At 39.3% G+C, this 25,127-nt stretch overlaps 1 protein-coding gene across 2 annotated transcripts in view; it reads left to right on the top strand.

Moving 5' to 3' along the window:
• Prkd1 (protein kinase D1) overlaps nt 1–17,360 on the top strand; it is a 313,382-nt gene extending 296,022 nt beyond the window's left edge. For both annotated transcript variants that reach the window (NM_001412095.1, NM_001276715.2), the window contains 2 exon segments: nt 15,417–15,502; nt 16,370–17,360. In NM_001412095.1, the coding sequence (NP_001399024.1) occupies nt 15,417–15,502; nt 16,370–16,588 (305 nt within the window). In that variant the 3' untranslated portion in view covers nt 16,589–17,360.
• The last annotated feature ends 7,767 nt before the right edge of the window (nt 17,361–25,127 follow it).

Below are 25,127 nucleotides of genomic sequence, written 5' to 3'. Positions count from 1 at the left end.
TTTCCTCCTGTGAGTATTTTTTTTTATTAACTTGAGTATTTCTTTTTTTTTGTTTGATTTTTGACATTTGTTTTATTTATTTTTTTTAAATTTATGTAATACTTAATAATAATTCTTTGGTTTCCGGGCAAACATCCCCCTCCTCCCTCCCCTTCCTTATGGGTGTTCCCCTCCCAACCCTCCCCCCATTGCCGCCCTCCCCCCATAGTCTAGTTCACTGGGGGTTCAGTCTTAGCAGGACCCAGGGCTTCCCCTTCCACTGGTGCTCTTACTAGGATATTCATTGCTACCTATGATGTCAGAGTCCAGGGTCAGTCCATGTATAGTCTTTAGGTAGTGGCTTAGTCCCTGGAAGCTCTGGTTGCTTGGCGTTGTTGTACATATGGGGTCTCGAGCCCCTTCAAGCTCTTCCAAAGCTCTTCCAGTTCTTTCTCTGATTCCTTCAACGGGGGTCCTATTCTCAGTTCAGTGGTTTGCTGCTGGCATTCGCCTCTGTATTTGCTGTATTCTGGCTGTGTCTCTCAGGAGCGATCTACATCCGGCTCCTGTTGGTCTGCACTTCTTTGCTTCATCCATCTTGTCTAATTGGGTGGCTGTATATGTATGGGCCACATGTGGGGCAGGCTCTGAATGGGTGTTCCGTGGTTGCATTTCTTGAGGCAAAGTTGTGCTATGTGGCTCTTTCATTGTACATCCTTGTCACAAGCTCTCAGCAGTCCTTCTGCATTAGCCTCCTGAGTTCTGCAGTTATTGGCACCTGCCACCAGACCAGCTGATTCACCTTTAATGGAGAAAACCACATTTATAAAATAAATTGTTCTTGAAATATCTGTGGTAGAGAATTATATTCACTTGACTTTTTAAACATGCAAACTCAAGAAGCATGCAAAAAATGACCTTAATTCACCAGTTATAATTGTCATCTGGGAGGCTCACTGCTAAATAAGCTCACCCTTTCTATTTCCTTCTGAACCCTGACTGGCTGGTTCAACTCAGCTCTTCTGGCTCAAAACTCCTCTCCAAAATGACTGATTCAAACTGGCTTCTTTTGGCTTCTGACTGAATTGCTGTTCTTGGCCTCAAACTTACTCTGGCAGTTTGTTCTAAATTTCTTGCACCTTCTTATTCTTTGGCTTCAACTGCCTCTGCTGACCTGCACTGCAGGAACTGCACAAACTGAACAGAACTCACAAAAGAGCTCAACTGAGCTCAACTGAACTGCGCTTCCCTTCGGTCTCACTGTGCTGTTCTTTAGCAACCTCTCTTTCCTGTTCTCTTGAGAGTTGGGCACATCCTACCTCTGATTCATTCTCTTAAATCTTCCTCTCATTTGCCACTTTGCCCCTCTATTGTTTGTCAAGCATGTAGAGGAAACGTGCTTCTTTCTTCTACAAACCAATCTTACTTATATTATTTGGGATTAATTGTGTGTGCCAATGACATGTGTGTATTCCAGCCAGTAGGTATGTCATTCTGCTGGATCATAGAGACTTAGAAGGTCTTTGGATGTGATTGGTTGCCAGAGCAACTGTGTTGCTAGCTGAAAATTCCTTTACATCAGTCAAAAATGACCACAGAAGTTTCTGAAGACAATTTGTTTTTCCAAACTGATGTAATCATGGACCAGACTTTAAAAAGCACAGCGTTAGAGTCAGGGAAAGTGAGTACAATCAAAATTTGGGGAGGTGGAAAAACGGATGGCTCAGAGCTTAAGAGCACTGGCTAATCTTACCTTGAGCCTGCATTTGGTTTCTCAAACTCATGTGGCATCTCACTAAGGACTTCAAATTACCTTCCAAGGATTCTGATGTATTCTTTTGGCCTCTGGGCATCAGGCACACACATGGTGCTCATACATATATGCCAGAAAAATAATAATGCACATAAAAAATAAATAAATAAAACTTTAAAAATAAGTAACCATGCTTTCATTTAGAAGTTTATAGGAAATCAGTAAAAGAGTAGAGAAAGCTAGGTGTTTTCTAAGTAGTGAGAAGATGAGGTTTTATTTTGATTTTTAAGTTTCCTTATGGACCTGAATCATTGTGTTGGTGTGTAACTTTTAAAGCAATCAAAACCAAAAATAAGTAAATAAAAATTTCATGAACCCAAATAAGGGTTGAAAAATGAATTAAGGACTAGATTTTTTTGTTATTTTTGGGTTTTTTTGTGGGGAGGGGGTATAAATATAATTCTGCTATAAATGGTATACCATTTATACCATATAGATGGTATAAATGGTTTGTTCAAAGTTTTAAATAAACCACACATAGTATTTGAATATAAATATCATTCAGCACCATGGTCTGGGGTTCCGTTTTCTTCTCTGTAATAACTGTTATGACTGTGTCATGGTGACTGGGTAAGTGAGGACGCCACCATGACTTTACGTCTGCCATGTTCACACACAGGAGGATTTCCAATGGAATGTCAGTGGAATTCTTTTTCCCATATCCTGTTGTTTGCACAGGTTATGTGGCTCCTTTTCACAGATGACTTTATTTTACAGCTTTTGCTTTTGCCAGAGTTATTTTTAGAAGGAGAAAATGATATAGATAGCCAGACACTGAGGGCTGTAAGGCTGATGAAGAGAGATGTGGTCTGCTTCAGTGTAAGTTGCCTCATTACATTACGTGAATAAGGACATCCTTGCAGTGAGGATTTGAAAGCATTTGTTCGAGTAACAGTACATTGCCATCATCGAATTGATGTGTGCAATTAGAGATGTGCATTACATTTGAGAAAGGTTAGTAATGGGCAGGGAAGAGATTACTTTTTTTTCCTTCTGAGTTGTGATACTCCCTCATATGCCATTAGGGAGGCGAAAGGCAGTAATCAACACAGAGGAAGCCTGGGAAATTGTCTCACAAGGAGACCCTGACCCCTGCAGACAGAAGATCATTTTCTGTGTTCACAGGAGAAGTCTGAAAGAGCACCTATTCCTGGGCCTCCTGCAGTGCTGTTGCTGCTCAGACCTAGAGTCACATGACTAGTTGGTATTATTAAAAATTCTGATCAAAGAGGAAGGCTTGACATATCACATGTATAAATATGAGGAAGAAAATGGAAATACCCTTGCACTGATTTCAAATGTTGTCCTCAGTGCAACATTAGTTAATTATCAAATCGGGATGATTTGGTGACAACAGTTTTCCCACTCTGGTAAGCCCTACCATCAACTCTATATTCATGCCTCTTTCCTCCCTGATCAGCGGGCTCTAATTTATCCTCCCAGTTCAGCTCAGTCCCCAGCTCTATATTGTAGATTATGTGATACTTCAAAGTAGCCAATAGCTGCAAGATACCACTACATGTATCAAAACATTCACATTTTATTTTAAAACAGTTTTTGTCATTCAACTTGATAAGTTCAAATAAAATTGGCTGCAAGTGTCCCCCCCCCCCAAAAAAAAACACCCTGGAAAATACAGCAAGTACAACTACAAAGAAAGGCTAAATAAAAGCTGAGCGCCATCAGCACATGGTATGGTTTCAGAAACCAACAGTGCTACAGAATGCTAAACAGTTCAAAAACAGTGCTTTGCCACTGTGAAATGGAACCAACCCAGGTCCTACTTTCACAACAGTTTGTTCAAAACAAAATGAGTAAGCTCATGAATGTAAGTTTTGGTTCGATAAGACCCAGACATCCGACGGTATGAGAAACAAAAGAAAGACAATTGCCATCTTACTAATTAAGCTGTGTGGTAACAGTTTATAAGGCATGCAGATCCCGCAAGCCTGCTGAATATTAATGAATAGATTGATTTGTCAACATATTAACACCACTGTCAGACAGAACAGGACGCAAGAGAGGTGCTGGGACCAGTCAGAGAAGTGCTTCAGAAAAGCTGTCTGGGTGCCAGGAGTGCAGCCATAGTTGATAAAGTGAATTGAATATGTAGGTCAGAACCTCTATGGGGGGCAACATTTTAAATGCCCTCAATTTAAAATTCTGCAACTGTGTTTAATTTTTAGAAGAGTTTTTTACTGTATTCATTAAAAGGGAATTTGACCATTGTGAGCCTGTGATGATTTGAAAAGATGTCCACCAGTGGAGTTAGTTTATGTGGTTCTGTGTGCATCAATAGTTCCAGGGAGGAAATATGGGGAAGTCTGTCCCACTAAGAAAGGATCCACTTATCAGGAATGCAAGTTTAATATGGCTAGTAGGATTTTCTCCAATAAATGGCCAATTGAGAGAATGATCAGAACTTTTATAAGGATAGTTGACATTGTATTTCCTCAAAATTGGTTATTTGTCTCCACAATAATAAAAATTTTGTGTAATATTTGAATAAGGATTGAAAATTGTGCTTCTAAAGTTCTACCATAGTTGAGCTGAAATACAGCATCTATACCCATTGTAGATGTCTGAGTAATAAGGGCCACGGGTGGGTAAATACTTGATGTTTGGTTCTATCCACAATAGCAAAAGAGAATACTCTAAAAACATACATAGTAATTTATGAAAAATAGAGTATCTTACCTAACACATATGCCCGAGTATACCAATATACTGAGCAATTATTCAGAATAGTTTCAGTTTCTTCCAGTCATAGAAAGTAAACAGGCTTAAAAGGGCCCAAGTTCTCTTGGTTAAAGCCTAATACAATGACCAGAAGGGCACTGGTGGAAGGATTCGAATTATCACCTCTTTTCCAAATCAAGCTCATCAGCCTTCACGAGTGCCACAGTCTCTTGTCTTCTGGTGATTTGATCCAAGAATGATCTTCTTTGCTTCTGTTACTTTTAAACAGAACCTCAGATCAGATCTACCTTTAGGTTCAATGACTCTTGTGAAGTATGATATATTATAATAAGTATAATACTGGCACATCGCTGCAATTTCTTATAACCCAGATGACCAAATGTTGAAAGTCAACTTGGGCTACATAGTAAACTATACAATAGTGATGATGATGATGATGATGATGATGATGATGATGACGACGACGACGACGACGACGACGACGACGACGACGACGACGACAACTGATGATAGTCTGAAGCCTGCTCCACCTTATTTTAAATATATTTAGTTTGGCATAACATTTGATTTGGGGACAATACGAAAAATAATGATTAACTGTGAGTTTTAAGGCTTTACTCATGCTTATACATGTTTTTCCCATTTATTTTTTCACTTTACATCCCAATCACCAGACCCCTTCTCCTGGTCCCCAACTTACATAGCCCCTCCCCTTCTCTAACTCATATTTCCCAATTCTTCAATTAGAAGAATTAGAGGGTAGAGAATTGAGGTATCCAAATAGTGGATCTAGTTTGATTTGGCTATGAAATATCTTCTTACCACTATCACTCATTGCTCTAGACTGTAGCCATTTGGGGAATTATTTCTATAATTCAACTCAATTGTTATTACTAACAGCATGTTCTGCACACTTAATAAACCTAAAAGCCCCCTTAAGTCTTGATTCTAAAATACTGAGCAAGATATGGTTCAGAACGGATTCCTAATGTTTCCTTCATATTTATATTTGTTTATTCAATGATCCATGGCATTATAGTGATCTAGTTATAAACCACTTTCAATGTCCTTGTTCCCTCAACCTACAGCAACACAAAATCTGTTCTAAAAGTCAGCAATCCCAGCACTAGCAGGGATCCATGGGCAAATACACCCCACCACCCTCTACCGAAACCTGTAAACCAGAATCCTCTGTTTAAATCCTCAAACTTCTATTGAAATCTATGTAAAAGTCTACAAAGACGTTTTTTAGCCAAGTTTAAGGTCTGAGAATAATAGGAATGTCCAAGGCACTTCTAAAACTCCCAGAAGCTACCTGGAGACTCCTCACCTAAAGATTTTTACCTTTCTTCTGGTTGAGCATTCATTTTTAGAAACATAACTCTCTTACAAAAGGATTTTAGCATGGAATGAAAATAAAGAACACTCTATGACAGAAATGTATTTGTGTTGCTACCTTAAATTTCAAGTCTGGGTGTAATAACCTCTATATGCTTGTGTTGAAACAATTCATGGTTTTTCAAGATCGTGTTGTTGATCTTCAGAAAAAAAAAGTGATTGAATGTGAAGCAGAGAGTAACCATTGATAGAATACTTTCTATAGAGGAAAGAACTGAGAGCAGTAAAGCCATCAACTTGAGTCTCTAAAGGTCTTACACTTCATTGGATTTCGGTAATTGACTCAGGAACGAGTGAGATGATGATTTCCAGTGGCCTTGTTAGCTGCTGGCAGCCCCTGAGAGGAGCGTCCCAGTTAGTGTTGCTGAGCAACGGCATGCTGGGTTGAGAGCTGGAATGTGAAGGGTTGCAAAACGATTTTTAAAATAAACACACAAGTTCCCATCGGTGTGAAGCCAAGCAAAGGGAGAGAGGTAGTAAGCGTTACACTTCAGCAGTCAGGGGTAGACTGGAAAGGGTGTGTACCACTGCCTTGAATTAAAAACCCTAAAGGGTGGCTGGTGGTGGCTCCATCAAAATAGCATCCCTCTGAAAATATCAGCCTGAATCAGGTGGGATGGATAAATGTGAGCATAGAAAGCATCAAAATAAAAAGTTATATGCCTGGACAAAAATGATGAACATTGGGTTGTCATGAGTCCTTTCTCTGCTGTAAATTAGATACTCCATATTGCCAACATCCTTCTGGTTTTCTGACAACAGTCAATGTTTCCTATGATCCATTGCATTCTACACAGCTTGGTGCCCTATCATCCAAAAATATTATAACCAAAACAGATAGACCACATACATAAGGCGTGAGCATTAAAACTTAGAGCTGAAAAAGAGTCTATTCAAATTCCTGGTTAATGCATTGGAGCTCCCAAACAGCTATTTTGTGGTTTTCTATTATCTCAAAATTCCAGTGCAGCTTTTGTTTTAGAGAATCTTCAAGTTTACCAGGAAACTCTCTGACCTCAACAGAGCTAATGGAGAGAATAGGAAGAAACTGCCACACTCTGAGCTGATTAAAAAGGTCTTGATGAAACATGGAGATAGGATTTGATGGGAGATGTGAACTGTGGGCCCTACATATTTAGCTATGCAGAAGTGTCAGTAATAACATCTTTCCAGGATTTCCTCCAAGCTTTACAAGGTTTCAGTTTTTCCACAGCAGGGCTCATATATCTTGTATACTTAGGAGTTGCTATCCAAATACTTGATGTTTAGTTTGAAATACAGAATGACTAGAGTATAGTTTGTAGTTTCAAGGTTAATTCAGGGCATTGATGCCAGAGGAAAATAGAATCAAAATACCTTTACTTATGAAGCACTTATTTGTCTATTAACCCTAAAGCCCTCGGAATCAGGATACATACTAAATTTCCATCTCCTGAGAATGTCCTTGTGCACCTCGCCATGAGCTCCATGGAGGTTTAGCTGTCCTTACACTTTCCAGACACATTGGAAAGGACCCATTCTGTTTAACAATGAGTGTGTGGTAAAATTGTATGGACAAGTTACTCTTTTGTTTAATAGAGTAATGAGAAAAATTGCTGGGCAAAAAGTTGCAAGCCAATAACAAAAAAGAAAGAAGATAAGGTAAAACAGATTTAAGAACTGTATTTCTCCCTTTTTCCAATTTTTAGGAAAACATGGATGTATGACTAAAGACTTTTTTGAAAGAAGCAAATCTTCGATCACGAATGAGAAATGTAAAAATTAAAATTTGCATTGTCCGTAGTGTTCTCATAAGAAAAGAAACTGAAAAAAAAAAAGAAAAGAAAAGAACTCCCTATATTGTTCTAATATGGCTGCTTAAGAGACTATATGACAGCCAACTATTAATGGGACTGAACGTATAGATAATAAGAGATTAGAATTGCTAGAACAGTATGAGGATTGACTCTGAGAATAAATAGGATGAAATGATTGGAATGCAATCATGGCAATGCAAACATTGCTGTCATATTTATTGCAAGTAATTGTAGGTACGTCCCAGTTTGCCCCTATTGTATGCCAGGATAGAAACAAAAAGGGGAAGAAAGTATGAAGAGGGTGAGAGTCTCAGCTTTGCTTTGTCCCTAGATGAAACCCAGCCATCTAAAGTCGCCTCAGCTTATTATCCTGTAGAGCTTAGAGTACCATGTTATAGCATTCCCTGTCCCACAAAAGCCAGACATCTGAAATAATTGCTTTTCTGGATTTGTGGAAAGAAGTATAGGCTATCCACATGTCCTTGTCTGGTAGATTTCTATGTTACGTTGGCACTCCAGATCCTTACCGGGCCCATGTGACCTGTAGTTTCTGCATGGCTCTTTCTTTTCCTGCCTAGGCACCATCACACCACTTTGCCATCTCATGCCCCACTTTGCCCAACTCCTCGACCTGTTTTTGCCTCATTCACTTTGTTTTTTAGAGGAATTCACAACCTGGCCTACTCTTGTATCCATTTCTCCCATTTCCCCTCTGCACACCTTCACCTTTCAAAGCAATACTTTACCTAGTTTCTTCTAGGTCAGCATTCTACCTCTTTTTATTTTTTTTCATATGTTATATTTTATTATACTAATAATTTCTCTCTCTGAACTCCTACTGAATCCTTCCATTCCCCTACCCACCCAGTTTATGTTCCTTCTCACATTGTTCAACAGTAACAACAGCAAAATAACAAAAGAACTATGAAAATCAAAACAAATAAGACAAAAACAAAATGAAACAGAAAGTACTCCCCCACCCCAAAAGCAAAAACATAGAATCCATTTTATGTTGCCCTGGAGTCTGGTTAATAGGACTAGTAACACTCCATTGGAGAAAACTGGTCTTCTCTTTCCCAGCCAGTATCAATTGCAAACAGACTCTTGGTTTGGGATGGAAGTTTGTTTCCACAACCTTCTTGGCAGTAGGATTTTGTCTGGCTTAAGCATGTACAGGTCTTAGGCATGCTGTCACAGTTACTGTGTGTTTATATGCACATCAGTCCTATTGTTTAGAGAAGATGCTATTTCCTTGGAGTAATCCATCTATGATTCTTACAATCTCTCCATCTATCTTTTATGTAGATATTTTAGCCTTGAGCAGAAGGATGTTAAAAAAGATATCCCAATTAGGGCTAAGTACTCCAAAGTCCTTCATTCTTTACACATTGTCTAGTTGTAGGTCTCTGTGTATGGTGCACTTGAAAATAAAAGCCTTCTCTTATGAAGATTAACTGATGCTTTGATCTGTGAGATTCAGAAGATGTCATTGTAGTCATTTTATTACAACGATCCTTTCACAGAAGAAAAGAGGTAGAATTCACCTAGAGCTTATATTCTATTGGGTCTCAGGTTCACAGCCACATTAGTAGTTTCAGGCATGGGTTTCATCACATGGTACAGGCCTTAAATTCAATTAAACGTTATTGGTAAGTACCATAACACGTGCCATTATTACAGCAACGTATCTTACAGAGAGATTACTGCTGTAGTTTTCAGAGTTTGTTACTGAATCAGATGGATTAGTTGTCTCCTCCAGTAGCATGCGGACTGCCTTCCAACACCACAAATGCTACACAGTAGGAGTAAAGTGCCTAGTTGGGCTCCAGCCTAATTTCTTGATGTTTGATGACATAATTAAATTGTGTCTTCACCAATAAGGATTTACCATCATGCCGTGGAGAGCAACTAATAGCCTTGGTAACAGCCTGTGATGATATGGGGGAGCATATGGTACTCTTGGGCTAAGAATTCAACAAAGAAGTTTTACTTGGTGATATATCTTTATGGCATTATATCCCCTATGATATGGTGGTGACTCCATTTAGATTCATTTCACATATATCTATATTTAAGACACTTTTAGAGCAGTGGGATTTCTTATGGCTTTTCAACATGCCTCTGGTATTAGTTGTCCTTTTCCATATACTGTCCTATATATCCTGCATTTTTATTTCCCTCCCAGTTAATTCTCCTAGTTTTCCCTTTATCTCTTCATTGTTATATTCTATCTCTCTTTCCTTGGAGGAAGCCTTTTCACCTCTGGTCCCTTACTGTCTACTCAGCTGCTTGGTTGTTTAGATCGAAAGGGACATATTTAAGACTCGAAGCTAACATTTTTCTATAGAAATGCTTGCTCATCTGTGTGCAGAGCTGCTCTATTGTTTAGAGCCAGAAGTTGGAAATGGCCTTGCTTGCAATCAAGTGAGAAATGGATAATAAAAACTTTATGTATTTATAAAATGGGATATTGTTCAGCTTTTAAGAACAGTGAAATTTGCAAGTAAACGGGTAGTGCTTGAAACAATCATTGAAGTAACTCATATCCATATGTGAATGTTAGCCTCCTGATTTTTTTTCAGATTGACAGCTACAGCTGGAGCACCTTGACTTTTTTTGCTCCTTTGGGACTGTTGGCACTAGACTTTGTTTTGTTACTGCCACTTCCTTTCCTACTCTTGGTCCTTTTTCTTTTGTGAAGTGTTTACAGCAATGCCTGCTGGGAACTGGAACCAGGGAGGACATGAAAGTGTCCTTACAAACTCTGGGTAGCAGACAAGAGACAGATAGATACACTTTGAATTCCTTAAGAAGTTAATCAGTGTAGGCTTGTGGCTAGTGTGCTTTTGAGAGACCCATGATTGAAATGAGAAAGATACTAATGTGTGTGAGACAGGCTACAGTTGCCTGCGTCTCATGAAAGGAGACTCGATGCAGTAATCATTCACTGAGAATTTTAGACTTTATTTCTGATAGATTCCCATAATTAATGATTAAATAGATGGCTTTTTTTAAACATTTAGAAAACCAATCATGGTCCTTAGAGGAAATGACTAAAAGCCACTATTTGTCAGAATTCCTTTGCCAGGGATCTATTATGTCAGAATAGCTCCTTTTCTTTCTCCATAGGCTTGCCGAGTTGATAGGTAGAGTAGCATCAAGGACAGATAGATCCCGCTCACAGTAATGTATTTTGTGGGTGAGAAACCTCCTGTAATAGCCTGTTGGGGCTAATGAAGTATGAGCTAGATGGGAACTCTGGAGTAGGAAAAATCTGCTCAAGAAATAATAGCCCTGGAAGTGTGAGTTAGGATGTAGCCAGAAAGTTCTCTGTTTAAAGTTCTGTGCTTTGCCCGAAAAAAAGGTTCTAATAATGGGATTAACACATAGTAAATGAGTTTATTCATGTGGAGAGTGAAAAAAACGGACAGAAGGAAATCATATCACATTCAGAATATTCTTTGAGGGCTAAACTGTGGGCTGCAGTTACAATGAAACACAAGAAGCCCTGAATTCAATATGTAAAAGCGTAATGGAAACATAATGAAAAATTTAATGTCCATTGTATTGGTGAGGGTGAATTAGTTAAACCATTTGTCTCCCACTGGCTCACACACGCATTGCACCTGACCAAGAGCTCTCTAAATTTGCAAATGAAACACACATGCGCGCACACACACACACCAGCTAATTTTGATGTGTCTTGATTAGCTCAATGGCTGGGCACTTCTAAACCTCCCTAAACCTACTGTACATGTTCCCCCTGTATTTCTGGCTTAACACCTTCTAAAGTCCATGATTACAATTGGACATAGTACTACCAGCTATACCACTCCTGGGCATATACCCAAAATATGCTCCAATGTATAACAAGGACACATGTTAATAGCAGCCTTATTTATAATAGCCAGAAGCTGGAAAGAACCCAGATGTCCTTCAGCAGAGGAATGGATACAGAAAATGTGATACATTTACACAATAGAGTACTACTCAGCTATCAAAAACAATGACTTCATGAAATTCATATGCAAATGGATGGAACTAGAAAATATCATCCTGAGTAAGGTAACTCAATCACAAAAAAAGACACATGGTATGCACTCACTGATAAGTGGATATTATCACCAAGGCTCAGACTACCAAAGATACAATCCAGAGACCACATGAAGCTTAAGAAGGATGACCAAAGTTTAATGCTTCAGCTCTTTTTAGAAGGGAGAACAAAAATATTTATGGGAGGAGATACAGAGACAAAGTTTGGACTGAAGGAAAAAACATCCAAAGACTGCCCCACATGGGGATCCATCCCATATTCATACAGCCACCAGACCCAGACATTCTTGGTGATGACAAGAAGTGCATGGTGACAGGAGCCTGATATAGTTGTCTCCTGAGAGGCCCTGCCATAGCATGACACAGTGCCAACCAACCAGAGCTCTCAGGGACTAAACCACCATCCAAAGACTACACATAGACAGACCATGGCTCCAGCTGCATATGTAGCAGAAGATGGCCTTGTTGGTCACCAATGGGATGGGAAGCCCTTGGCCCTGCCAAGGCTGGACTCCCCAGTGTAGGGGAACATCAGGGTGGGAGGCATGAAGGGGTAGATGGATTGGTGAGGGAACACTCATAAAAGAAGGGGAAGGCAGTATAGGATAGGGGATTTAAGGATGGGAAACCAAGAACGGGGATAACATTTGAAATATAGATAAAAATATCCTATAAAAATTATAAAATTGTTAAATGCTGACATTATCAGTTAGTAACAATACAGTTACAGTATGATATGGCTTCTGTCTGCCATATTGTATAAGATCACAGCCTGGGAAGCTGGGTTTCCTGAGTTGCAGCCTCAACACTATAGCCTCTAAGCCACCTGACTTTAATCAACTTCTGGGCTTTGAGTAACTGTAACTTCCCCTTTTTGGTATAATTATAGATTGAAGCTGCATTTCATAGAGCTATTGTTATACCATGTCTAACATGGATGCAACAGTTTTAAAGAATAAAATCTTTTACTCCAAGGGCATAGAAAGAAGGCCCATGTATAGATCAAACTTGCCAATAATAATAAGCAAAAATTTGCCCCAGTTTTTAGAAGGACATTATCAAGGTCTAGTGACTATTAGCAGAGGGCTGTGCAGAAAGACTGGGATCTAAGAGGCCACTGAACGACTGTGTAGGGTGAGGCTGAGAGAGACTGAAAAGCTGCTGTGTCCAACAATATAGTTCTCTAAACTATCAATAGGAGCAATCTAGGTAACCTGAAAAAGGAAAACCCTTTCCTATAACTGAGTCAAATGCTAAGAGTTGCCACTTTGCAGTCTGAGCAACATGGGCTAGCACCTATGCGATTGCAGCTGAATTGCTTACAAGCATATGGCCTGAGTTCAAAACCCAGAAATAAAAAAAAAAAATCTTGATGTGGCATTTTACATGCTTGTGCATGCACACATGCACGCACGCACAGTGGATTTACTGGAAGCCACTTTGGATCATGCAATTGAGGCTATATCGTATGAAACTTGATTAAAGGAATTGTCTCGAGAGTTTCCCTAGGTGGTGATAAGCAAGTGGTGCTTTCAAAAATTAAGAAACGAAAACATATTTTTTTCTGAATAATGGAAAGGCTATAATGTTGACCGGAGATTTTTACACTCACAGGTTTTTTGTTTTACATTCTGTTTCTTAAGAGCCGCAAAGACACATTGATCCACACGTGTATTCACTTCTTCTCTCCTTGCAGCCGAAGTGCTTTCTCGTAGGAAGTACCTCATTGCTTTGCTCTGCTTATTCAGGTCACGAGAGGACTGCGGCAGGCAGGCCCCGGGATCATATGCTTCATTCAGAACAATTTTTCCATCTTTCCATTTTCCATTTCTCTGTAGACACTTGTAGTCCTTCCTCCGCCACGACTTCTCTATCCATTAGGCCGTGCGGCTCACTGCTGGGGCCCATTTGGGCACAAAGCAGACCTTTTGTTGAGTTACTGTACTCCCACCTTTCTAATTACAGAATTCAAAGCAGAACGAGTGAATTAATAACGTGTATTTATGCCCTGCGGTGCTTGGAGAAATGTATTGCCGCTGCGTGCTTGCCGTAGCACATGAGCTCTGCCTTCACCCCTTGGCCTCCATTTTTGAACTGTGCCTTCACAGCAGCCAGAGTGGAAGGTGCACTTTACTCTCCAGCGAGTAAATCATATGAATGGATGTTTTAAAGCTCATGCCCAACACACTGTGCACAGGGAGAACCATACTTTCAAAAGCCTGGAGAAAACACATGCTTGGACTCTGAAATTGTACTAAGTACCCTACTTCCTCAGGTACCCTCGCCAAGGCAGGGTTGAGAGGCAGAGGTGGCCTTTAAATGTGTGTTGTTGCATTTAATTTTCCTAATCAAAAAGTTAGTGTTGGTTATAAAGCCCTTTGGTTTTGGAAAATATATAAATATTAGAACCAAAGGAAAAATCCTAAATGCCCAAAATTATGGAAGTTAATTTCCTTTGCTTAATAACGGAGGATTTGAATCTGTTTGGACTGAATGTTGCAAGTTTGTTACTGTGGACAGTTCTTTCAGTCTGGATTTTCAAGGCCACGCAAGCGGATGTGGATAAGTCACAGTTCTTCAGGACGTCCCTATTAAAATCTGGTGGGGAAACCTGGAGAGTTAATTCTCTGTTTTTCATGTATTAAGGCTTTTGGTAGAAAAATCGCTCGGTCGGACTTCAGGCGTAGGGTAGGCTAGTCAAGAGAAGCGGCATACTCTACCGCAAAAGCTTATATTATTGGATACTACACATTAGGGGGAGGGGCAATAAAACGAAATAGATAAGTTATGAAAACCAGTCCGAAATGGAAGATTTAATTTAAGAATAAAATGTAGCATGGAAGCTAAAAATACAACCCTGCAACAGTTTAATGTCGAGAACGTCATCACGTGGTGTCAGGTAGACGCTTCGTACAGAAGGTAAAGGGAAAAACGTTCTTTTCTCCCTGAATTCTGTGCACATGAGCCCCAGGCAGGCAGAGTAGACAATTGACTGGGCAGCGATCCTAACTCTTCAGAGGGCAGTACTTGTCTTGTACCAGGAAATAAAAAATTTCCAATATAAATCTAATTTATTGCCCTTTTGAAAAACAAAAGAAAAATTTCAAAGATAAAGTCATTTCCTACAGAACTGTTTTTAGGTCACAGGTATATTTTGAAAAGTGATTCATGTTTTACTGTATTTTTTCTAGAATATACAATATCCACATATCTGCATCTTCAACCATATTTTTTTTTCAAAGTAGGGACTCACACTGTAGTTCAAACATTCCTTCAGCCTTGGCCTCTTGGCCTCCCACATCCAACTAATTGAAACCTGGAATTCCCTTTATATGTATTCAAATATTGGTTATATTTTATAACAAAATTAGCAATTTTCTTTCTTCAATACTAGTCTTATATTTGTTTAAGACATGTTAAAATTGCATATATTAAAATAAAAAATATTACAGAGTTTACAAGTTAAAATTCCCGTTGTGTAATAAATTCAAATACTTGCCCCTCCCGCCCCCTGATTTCCAACTTGATTTAGAATTCTCCAGTAATTGCCTTCAGGTTTTACTATTACCACTAAATGGCTCTTATATCTCTATAATACCAGATATTCTCAAGACTCTTTGTACATTCCATATTCATTACATAATTGGTAACTATTTTTAATAATGATTAATTTTCAGCCATTGATCTTATCAATAACTTGCTACAAGTGAAAATGAGAAAACGCTACAGTGTGGACAAGACCTTGAGTCACCCCTGGCTACAGGTAAAAGTCATCTGTGGTTTGTCTTTTGTTGGTATGTTTCTAATTATTTATAGAAGACTTTTATATTAGCTGTAAAAATCTTTTGTCATGTTTATACAGATGTAATTACCCTAACATTATTTTTTTCCAAAATGCATGTGATTTCTTGAGATTTAATAACAGTGTAGTATTTCTAAATGTCCCTCTTTCTATCAGGAAGATTTGATGAAGGTACACATATACACAGAATATATGGACAGAGCTCTGAGAGAGAGAGAGAGAAGTAGAGAGAGAGAGAGAGACAGAGACAGAGACAGAGAGAGATACACATACGAAGGGTCATAGCAGAATGCAAAAAGACCAGATTTGGAAAGCATCTGTATGCTTAATCCTGATAATTGTCTCAATAGATACCCATCTGCCCATTTATTGGCCTCATTTGCAAGCTGTATTTCAAGTCTCAGGATATTATGCATGAATATAAATACATGGCAGATGTAAAGTATATGAATGTATACTGCATTCTCTCTTAAATATTTGCTGTTTTCACATTGAGTGTTAAAGTTTAGAAAATGATATTCTGAAATAATGAAGGATTACTTATAGCCATTAAACTGTGAAGCAATGTCAACATTCCTAATTGCTTGACTACAAGCATTAATTATCTACACTGGGAGCCATGGCGTCCTACAAGCAGCATGCATGGTCTAGGGCTAAGCAAATAGGTTGACCTCGGTGTTGATGCTGCCTGTGAATGCATGGTGAATGGGGCAGCCTTGAGAGACTAGAAAGGAAAGGTCACCTCACAGACTAGAAGAACTGCCAATGTAGGAAAAGCACGTCAGTTGCAATGATCTCTAAGATGATATTTTGGAATTTCTTCTTCAGGACTACCAGACCTGGTTAGATTTACGCGAGCTGGAATGCAGAATTGGAGAACGCTATATTACCCATGAAAGCGATGACTCGAGGTGGGAACAGTATGCAGGCGAGCAGGGACTGCAGTATCCCGCGCACCTGATCAATCTGAGTGCTAGCCATGGCGACAGTCCTGAGGCTGAAGAGAGAGAGATGAAAGCCCTCAGTGAGCGTGTCAGCATCCTCTGATTCCCTCCCCTCTAATCTGTCAAAACACTGTGGAATTAATAAATACATACGGTCAGGTTTAACATTTGCCTTGCAGAACTGCCATTATTTTCTGTCAGATGAGAACAAAGCTGTTAAACTGTTAGCACTGTTGATGTATCTGAGTTGCCAAGACAAATCAACAGAAGCATTTGTATTTTGTGTGACCAACTGTGTTGTATTAACAAAAGTTCCCGGAAACACTAAACTTGTTATTGTGAATGATTTATGTTATATTTAATACATTAAACCTGTCTCCACTGTGCCTTTGCAAATCAGTGTTTTTCCTACCAGAGCCTCATTTTGGTGAGAGCCAGCTCCAATCCATGACACCATTGTGTTTGGTGTGCCCCTATTGATAGTGGTGTTGTAAGCAAACTCTTGAAGAGTAGATAATCTGCCGGTGTTCTGTGAACAACTCAAAATGCACAGTGGGTGGGGTGGGGGGGGAGAATGAAAGATGAGGAGAAGGCGTATAAGTGCTAAGATTGACTTGCATGAAAACAGTTCTACTGTGTGGTGTCAGATCCTCTGCCTGTCTGGTGTGCCTCAGTGTATTTAACTCTAGTGAGTGCACCTCATTATGTGGAGCCACTGCACTAAGCCTAAATGCCTTAGACTGTAAACTGCTTTACATACCAGATGCATTTCCTCCTTTCTTACAATAGCAACTGTATCAAGGAAAACCAGCAACCCACCAAATGTTGGCCTTTTGTGTATTTTTCAATAATAAGAAATAAATACTCTTTTCAAAGTTGGTGTCAGTATAATCCAGTTATTTCTACTTATAGTCTATGGTCTTCTATTTAGGACAATGAAGTTCAAAGCTATTTTTCTCAAAGATAGGAAAAATGAACATCAAAATGTAGAGAAGCATTTCTTTTTTTAACATTTTATATCTTTATTTACTTTTAGTGTATGAATGTTTTGCCTCACATGTATGTCTGCTCACCATGCATGTGCCTGGGCCTCGTAAAGGTGGTCAGGAGAGGGTATCAGATCCCTTGGAACAGTGATTACAGGCAGTATGCATGTTGGCCTTGAACCCAGGACCTCTGCCAGAGCACTCAGTTCTCTTAACTGCTGGGACATCTATGTAGAAAAACGTGTATACCTTGCATGTCACCTAACTTAGTTGGAAAGGAAACTTTCAAGCAAAAAATTAATAAAGCCGAACAGGAATGTGAAGACAGAAGTAGGCATGTACAAGTTGCAGACTCAATGTAATTTTCTGACTGATAACAAACCACAGGCTTTTTCTTTCTTTCTTTCTTTCTTTCTTTCTTTCTTTCTTTCTTTCTTTCTTTCTTTCTTTCTTTTTATTGGATATTTTCTTTACGTACCTTTTAAATGTTATCCCATTTCCTGATTTCCCTTCTGGATTCCCCCTATTTCTTCCTCCCATCCCCTGCCCCTATGAGAGTGTTCCCCCCACCCACCTACCCACTCCTTCTCATCTCTTCGCCCTGGCTTTCTTCTACATGAGGGTTTTTGAGCCTTCACAGGGCCAAGGACCTCTCCTCTCATTTATTCCCCATAAGGCCATCCTCTGCCACATATGTGGCTGGAGCCATGGGTCCCTCCATGTGTACTCTTTGATTGATGGTTTAGTCTCTGGGAGCTCTGGGGAGTCTGGTGGATATTGTTGTTCTTCCTATGGGATTGAAAACTACTTTAGCTCCTTCAGTCCTTTCTCTAACTCCTCCATTAGGGATCCTATTCTCAGTTCAATGCTTGGCTGTGAGCATCTGCCTCTGTACTTGTCATGCTCTCAGGAAACGGCTACATCAGGCTCCTGTCAACATACACTTCTTGCCATCCACAATATTCTCTGGGTTTGGTGACAGTGTATGGGATGGATCTCTGAGAGGGGCTGTCTCTGGATGACCTTTCCCTCAGTCTGTGCTCCTCACTTTATCTGTGTATTTCGTCCTGTGAATATTTTGTTCTCCCTTCTAAGAAGGACTGAAGCATCCACTCTTTGTTCTTCCAACTTCTTGAGATTCATGTGGTCTGTGGATTGTATCTTGGGTATTCCAAGCTCTTAGGCTGATATCCACTTATTAGTGGATATTAGTGAGTGCATACCATGTGTGTTCTTTTGTGATTGGGTTACCTCACTCTGGATGATATTTTCTAGTTCCATCCATTTGCCTAAGAATTTCCTGAAGTCATTGTTTTTAATAGTGAGTAGTACTCAGGTGTACCACATTTTCTGTATCCATTCCTCTCTTGAGGGACATCTGGGTTCTTTCCAGCTTCTGGCTATTATAAATAAGACTGCTATGTACATAGTGGAGCACGTGTCCTTGTTATATGTTGGAGCATGTTTTGGGTATATGCCTGGGAGTGGTATAGCTGGGTCCTCAGGTAGTACCATGTCCTATTTTCTGAGGATCCTCTAGACTGATTTCCAGAGTGATATATCTACCAGCTTGCAATCTCACCAACAATAGAGGAGTGTTCCTCTTTTCCATATCCTTGCCAGTATTTGTTGTCACCTGAGTTTTATTTTAGCCATTCTGACTGGTGTGAGGTGAAATCTCAGGGTTGTTTTGATTTGCATTTCCCTGATGGCTAAGGATGTTGAATATTTCTTTATGTGCTTCTCAATACTCTTCGGTTGAGATTGGCTCAGTTTTATTTTTATGTGATATAAGAAAAATTGTTTTTCTTATAAACCATAAAAACTGAGAAGAATAACCTATAAGAACATCCACTCAAACAAGATACAGTCAAGAAGGAAAGGGTAGCACTGAGATGACCAGAATTACAGGTGCACAAAGTTTAGCAATGTGGGTTTTTTCCAAAGAGATGATAGTGGCATACTATATTACAAGATACAGATAGATAGATACATAGATAGACAGACATAGATAGATAGACAGACATAGATAGATAGATAGATAGATAGATAGATAGATAGATAGATAGATAGATAGATAGATAGATGGATGGATGGATGGATGGATGGATGGATAGATAGATAGATAGATAGATAGATAGATAGATAAGATAAGATAAGTACATAGATAGAGATGGTAGATGTAGATATGTGTATGTGGTGCTGGTGGTGGTGGTGGTGGTGGTGGTGGTGTGTGTGTGTGTGTGTGTGTGTGTATTCATTCAAAGACTAAGGGTTGAGAAGCACTGAATAAATCAGAGTGCTAAGACTGAATTATTTCAGTTTAGTAGAACAAGCAAGAATATTTGATCTGTCCAGTGTTTAATATCTGTCTTTACTGGATTTTAAACCAATAGTCTGAAAAATTCAGTTTTTAAATCTACTACTTTAGGGGTGATATGGGGGAAAATATAATAGGATATAGGTTATGTGTGCATGTGCACATCCTAGTACATACTCATGTGACTGCATACAAAAGCATATTGGTGTCTCTTTGGGTTGACAGAATAGAACATGTTAACTAATAGAAGAATGAGTGTTGTAAGAATATGAACAGCATCTTTTCTATAACAAAAAAATAGTAAGCATATTCAAGAGAAAGTAAAGAAGTAAAAGTATATAAATCCCTCAATTTACTCGAGCTTTCTACCATGTGGTGTTTTGCTCTGTGTATGATTTTGGGGTGTGGATGGGGTATTCCTCTTGAGACAGTAATCCTTCTGGTTAGATGGAAAAATAAATTGCCAATGCCTTTAGAAAGTCATAGATAAAATTATGAGGCATGCCACAGCCTTGGCTTGGAGGAAGGAAAGCAAATAGGCGATGTTTGAGCATGACTTGAAACAACAGCCTTTTCTCCTCGCAGCTCTGCCAGGTGCACATTGAAGGCTTGACAGGGTACAGAGAGATTAAATGGACACTTTACAGGCATGAACGTATAACACTGAGAGGTGGAGACGTACTCTAGAACATCCAGGAGGTGGGAGGCATAATCAAGATTCAGATGCTCTTCCACACTGTTTTTAAAGGTTTGAAATCCGAACTGTGTGAATCTGAGAAAGCCATTCATATTTCAAATAAAAGAATCAACATCAACACGTTCACCCTTTCTGCAGCACAGAGACTGGATTAACACTGAGGCAAAATGAGTGACCCTAAGGCCAACTACCCTTGCAAGAGGTAGTGAGAGCTGACAAAAGCGACAATAACTAGGAAGATGGGAATGAGGTGCTTACAAGAGATGCTGGGAGGTGGAATCTGTGGTCCTTGTTAATGAATCCGTGGTCCTTGTTAATGATTAAATGTGAAATATAAGAGTTCAGAATGGACTTTAGGTTTCTGCTCAAGTGACTAGGAGAGTGTTAATTAGAGACTTATAAAGAGTATGTTAGTTACAATTTGAATATTTGGATGTCAAGTTCCGATAGCACTGCAGATGTAGCTTAGTTAGTAGAATGGTTGCCGTGGTGTCCATGAAGCCTTGGGTTTCACTCCTCAGCATTACATAAATCAGAACGCACTGGTATATTCCTGTAATCCAGACATTCGGAGTTGAAGCAGGAGGATCAGAAATTAAAATTATCCTCGCCAACCATCTTCCTACCTAGGTATCAGTGATGCGGTAAGGCTTCAGTGAGTCAGTACTCACTGCCGATGATAAAAGTATCACTTTCAGTAAAATAATCCACCGTTTAAAATAATGGCGTATTATGATGCCAATAGGAGCAAGGCAGTATATATTTAATATAAGATGCCGACAGACTTTTTTTTATCATTTTGCCAAACACAGGGGAAGATGTATCGTGTATACTTTGTCACAGTCAGTTGCTCTTAAGCAGTAACATCACTCGCATACTTGAAAGGCCATAATTGCTACTCTCTGCATGCTGTGATCTACCAAAGAGCCTACCACTGTTCTTGCTTTGTCTTGAGCAGAAAGAGAGTATGGAGAGAAATATTATTGGTCAGTGTTGCTTTTGTTATATCTACACTTGAAGGGAATACTCTGCTGCAGCTATTTTGATAGTCTCATGGTGAACTGTTCATGGGATGTATGTAGTGAGCACATGAATTTAAGAAAGCCACCACTCCCTCCTCTTTCCTTGTTCAGTCAATAGTAATTTTGCTTTCTATGAAGCACTCACAGCTTGCACAGTCTTTACCTGTCTTAACTGTCTTAAGAAACAGGCCTTGAGTTTTCCCGAAGACACACCAGGTCCCTGCTACCTTTACTTGCTAAGAGAACAACATTTCACTTTGCTGGAGGCACTTTCTAGGCCCAACCATCGCGATGCCAGTTCCTGACACTCTTTTGTATGGCTAGTGTTTGCTTTTCTGTTTCTCTTTACCTGCTTTTGTTCTTCATACATATCTTTAATAACATTTTTAGCATCTCTGCTTGGAATTTTTTGTTTCTTTTAGTTAATAATGGCTGGTTTACTGATTATGACATCATTACTTGTCTTCTACTTCAAATTAATAGTTTCTTAATTCTGGTGAAATGCACAAACTTTGCCTCATTGCGGATGTTTCCTCTGTCTTCCTTTACGATACCATCTTACATGGCATAACTTTAGAAGGGGCCTAACAATGCTGTTTTACAGTTTTACTGGGTTGAATTCAGACAGAGCATTCTCCCCGCCCTATCATTGCCCTAGCAAGTACAGCAGCCATTGAAGATTATAGTATTGATTCTCCATGGGTGTTTGCTGGTCAGCCCCCTGCATCAGTACAGAGCCATTTCCCCAGCCTGTATTTACCTATGGTAACACTGTGCCGAGGAGCAAAGGGTACGAACATGGGGCTCCATGTCCCTATCATTTTACTGAGATTTAATAGATAGCCTTGGATAAATGCTTATGGCTTTGTTGTATGACCAGTTTCTAAAGTTCTTTCTTTTTTTTCTTATGATAAACTATTAAATTTATCAGGTTGTTAAACCTTAATATGCACTGTGAAATGATACTCAATTCCAACTTTACATCTACTCCACTCCTTTTGTCAGGCTCTGATGTGTGAAGGATAACACTCTTTGTACCTAAGTTTACAGAGTTTTCTGTGACAAACTGTATGCACTTGTCTCAGAAAGCTTCCGAACCTACAGCCATTCTCACCTAATGGCGATATGATGCGTGGTAGACTCTCCCAAGTTGTCTTTCTATATTTAAATATAATAAAACCTTGGCGCCCAGGACAAGTGCTCTTCATGATCTCCTCAGCATCATTAGCTCTTCTGTTGCTCTGTCACTCTGGTTTAAGATGTTTAAGAAGTTTCTCTTTCTCCATGGTGGAAACGTTAAAGGTTTAGCAGAATGTTAAATTTTTAAAATGTTTTTTCATAGATGTTCTATATGCCTTTTTGTCCTAGTCTTTCTATTGTCAACCAAGACATACTCTGCCATCACAGACTCGATTATACATGCCGATTATTATCCAATAGCAGATTTCATTTTGATTTACATTGAGCTCTCTTTCCCACCATCAACAAACCAAAACAAATATCAGACTCTTCTTTTTCCTCTATTCAGATACTTCTATCCGGTATCTAATTTCTGCCCCCCATTCTTCCCCATCTGCTGATATAGGTGTGTGTGCGTGAATGTGTGTATATACATGTGTGGTAAATGCATAAGGATTCATGTTTGTGTTTGTGTGCATAGATGGTGAATATGTATGTGTACATGTGCTATGTGTGGTGTGTGTGTGTGTGTGTGTGTGGTATGTCTATGTGGTATGTGATGTGTGTGTGTGTGTGTGTGTGTGGTATGTCTATGTGGTATGTGTGGTGTGTGTGTGGCATGTCTATGTGGTATGTCTATATGATATGTGTGGTGTGTGTTTGGTGTCTGTGTGTGTGTGTGTGTGTGTGTGTGTGTATTGTGTCTGTGTCTATGTGTTTAAAGATATGATCCTTTATGCCTGTGCACGAGGAAGCCAGAAGTTGACATGAGGTATCTTTCTTTTTTTTTTTTTTCCGGAGCTGGGGACCGAACCCAGGGCCTTGCGCTTCCTAGGTAAGCGCTCTACCACTGAGCTAAATCCCCAGCCCCATGAGGTATCTTTCTATCACTCGTTCTCATCGCTTTGAGACCAGGTCTGTCAGTGTATCTGGAGTTCACACTTCTGATTATACTGTCTGGCCAGTAGCATCCAGAGTTGTGTCATTCTCTGCCACCAATTCTGGAGCTACACAGGCAGGCAAGACTTGCCCAGGTCTTATGTGACTGCTGGATACTCAAACAAGAGTCCACATACTTGTACAACAGACAAGTTACCACTCAAACCTCTCTTCAGTCCCTCAAGTATCTTAATTATAACATATTTTACTTTACTTACCTTTAATTTCTAAGTTTACAACTCATAGAATAAAGTTCTCATTTTTGGATCATCGGTGACTGTCTTCTCTTACAGCTTTCAATGCCTTCCAGTATAAAACTAGTAGATTTCTCTTAGTATGGAAGTGAAAAACCCAAATGAGATAGATAAAGCCCTGGTTCTGGGTACCATGGGAGTCCTGTAATCCCACATGGGTTACTGAGGAGATTAAATGGAATAATTCATATAAAACTCTCACAGTATAGCTGTGCCAGGGAATTAATAAAGCTTTCCAGAGTGGCATTTATTGTTAGTCATTCAACAAGTATTTTTCATAACCTTCAATGTGGTGGTACACAGCAGATGAAAAGGCCCTCATTCCTCTACATCTTTTCTCCTCCGATGCCATACCTATGTCTATTTTTTACAGATTTTCAGGAAGGAAATGAACTTTGAGACTGGCAGACACAGATTTTCCCACACCAAGTTTTATTGAGTGAACTTAGACAAATTACTATAGATCATATCAATCTCACATAGCATAGCACAAATAAAGAACTAGAGAAGTTTACTTCCTTAACTTTCTGTTGTGGAGTCCAGGAGAGGACGTCTGGTCTAATGGAGCTAGAGTTACAGTAGTTTTGAGTTACTAAACTTGAATGGTAGGAATCAAACTCTGATCCTCTTCAACAGCAGCATACATGCTTTTAATTGCTTGACCATCTCTCAGTCATAGAATATGGTATTTTTATTCATTTCAACATTTGATAAAAGCAAGATGACTGGATCATGTTGTCAACTGTCTTCATTTTCTAATTCTCAGAAATATACTATTGAGAAACAACAACAACAAAAACAAACAAACAAAAAACCAATGCACTCTTCTGTGGTTCTCTTTTGAATCTTGCACTATATCCAAGAAGTTGGATATAGATAATTTCTTTGTATGAGTATAGAGAGCCAGCCCTACTGATTAAAGAGCAGTATCATGTTGGAGCAAGACACACAAGCCATTAGAGAAGTAAAAGAACCATCGTATCTCATGTTGTATTTGAAGTTGTTCTTTTGGGGATATGGAGACTAGTTTGTGCTGAGAGATGACTTTGAGTTTCATGTAAGAAACATAGTCTAAATGATCTGAGAGATCATTTCAAAGACATTCAAATTAATTTTCTCCTATTAATTTTGTTCTTACACTACAAAATGTCTAGCTGATTCCTCAGTTATCACTGAGTGTCTCCCATGCATGAAAGGCTCATGAAAAAAATCTCTGGATGCTTTCCAGGAGTTTTGTCCCATTTT

Source organism: Rattus norvegicus, chromosome 6 (assembly GCF_021556685.1).
Source record: "Rattus norvegicus strain SHRSP/BbbUtx chromosome 6, alternate assembly SHRSP_T2T, whole genome shotgun sequence".
NCBI classification, from domain to species: Eukaryota; Metazoa; Chordata; class Mammalia; order Rodentia; family Muridae; genus Rattus; species Rattus norvegicus.
This window is presented reverse-complemented; position numbering and strand designations above follow the sequence as displayed.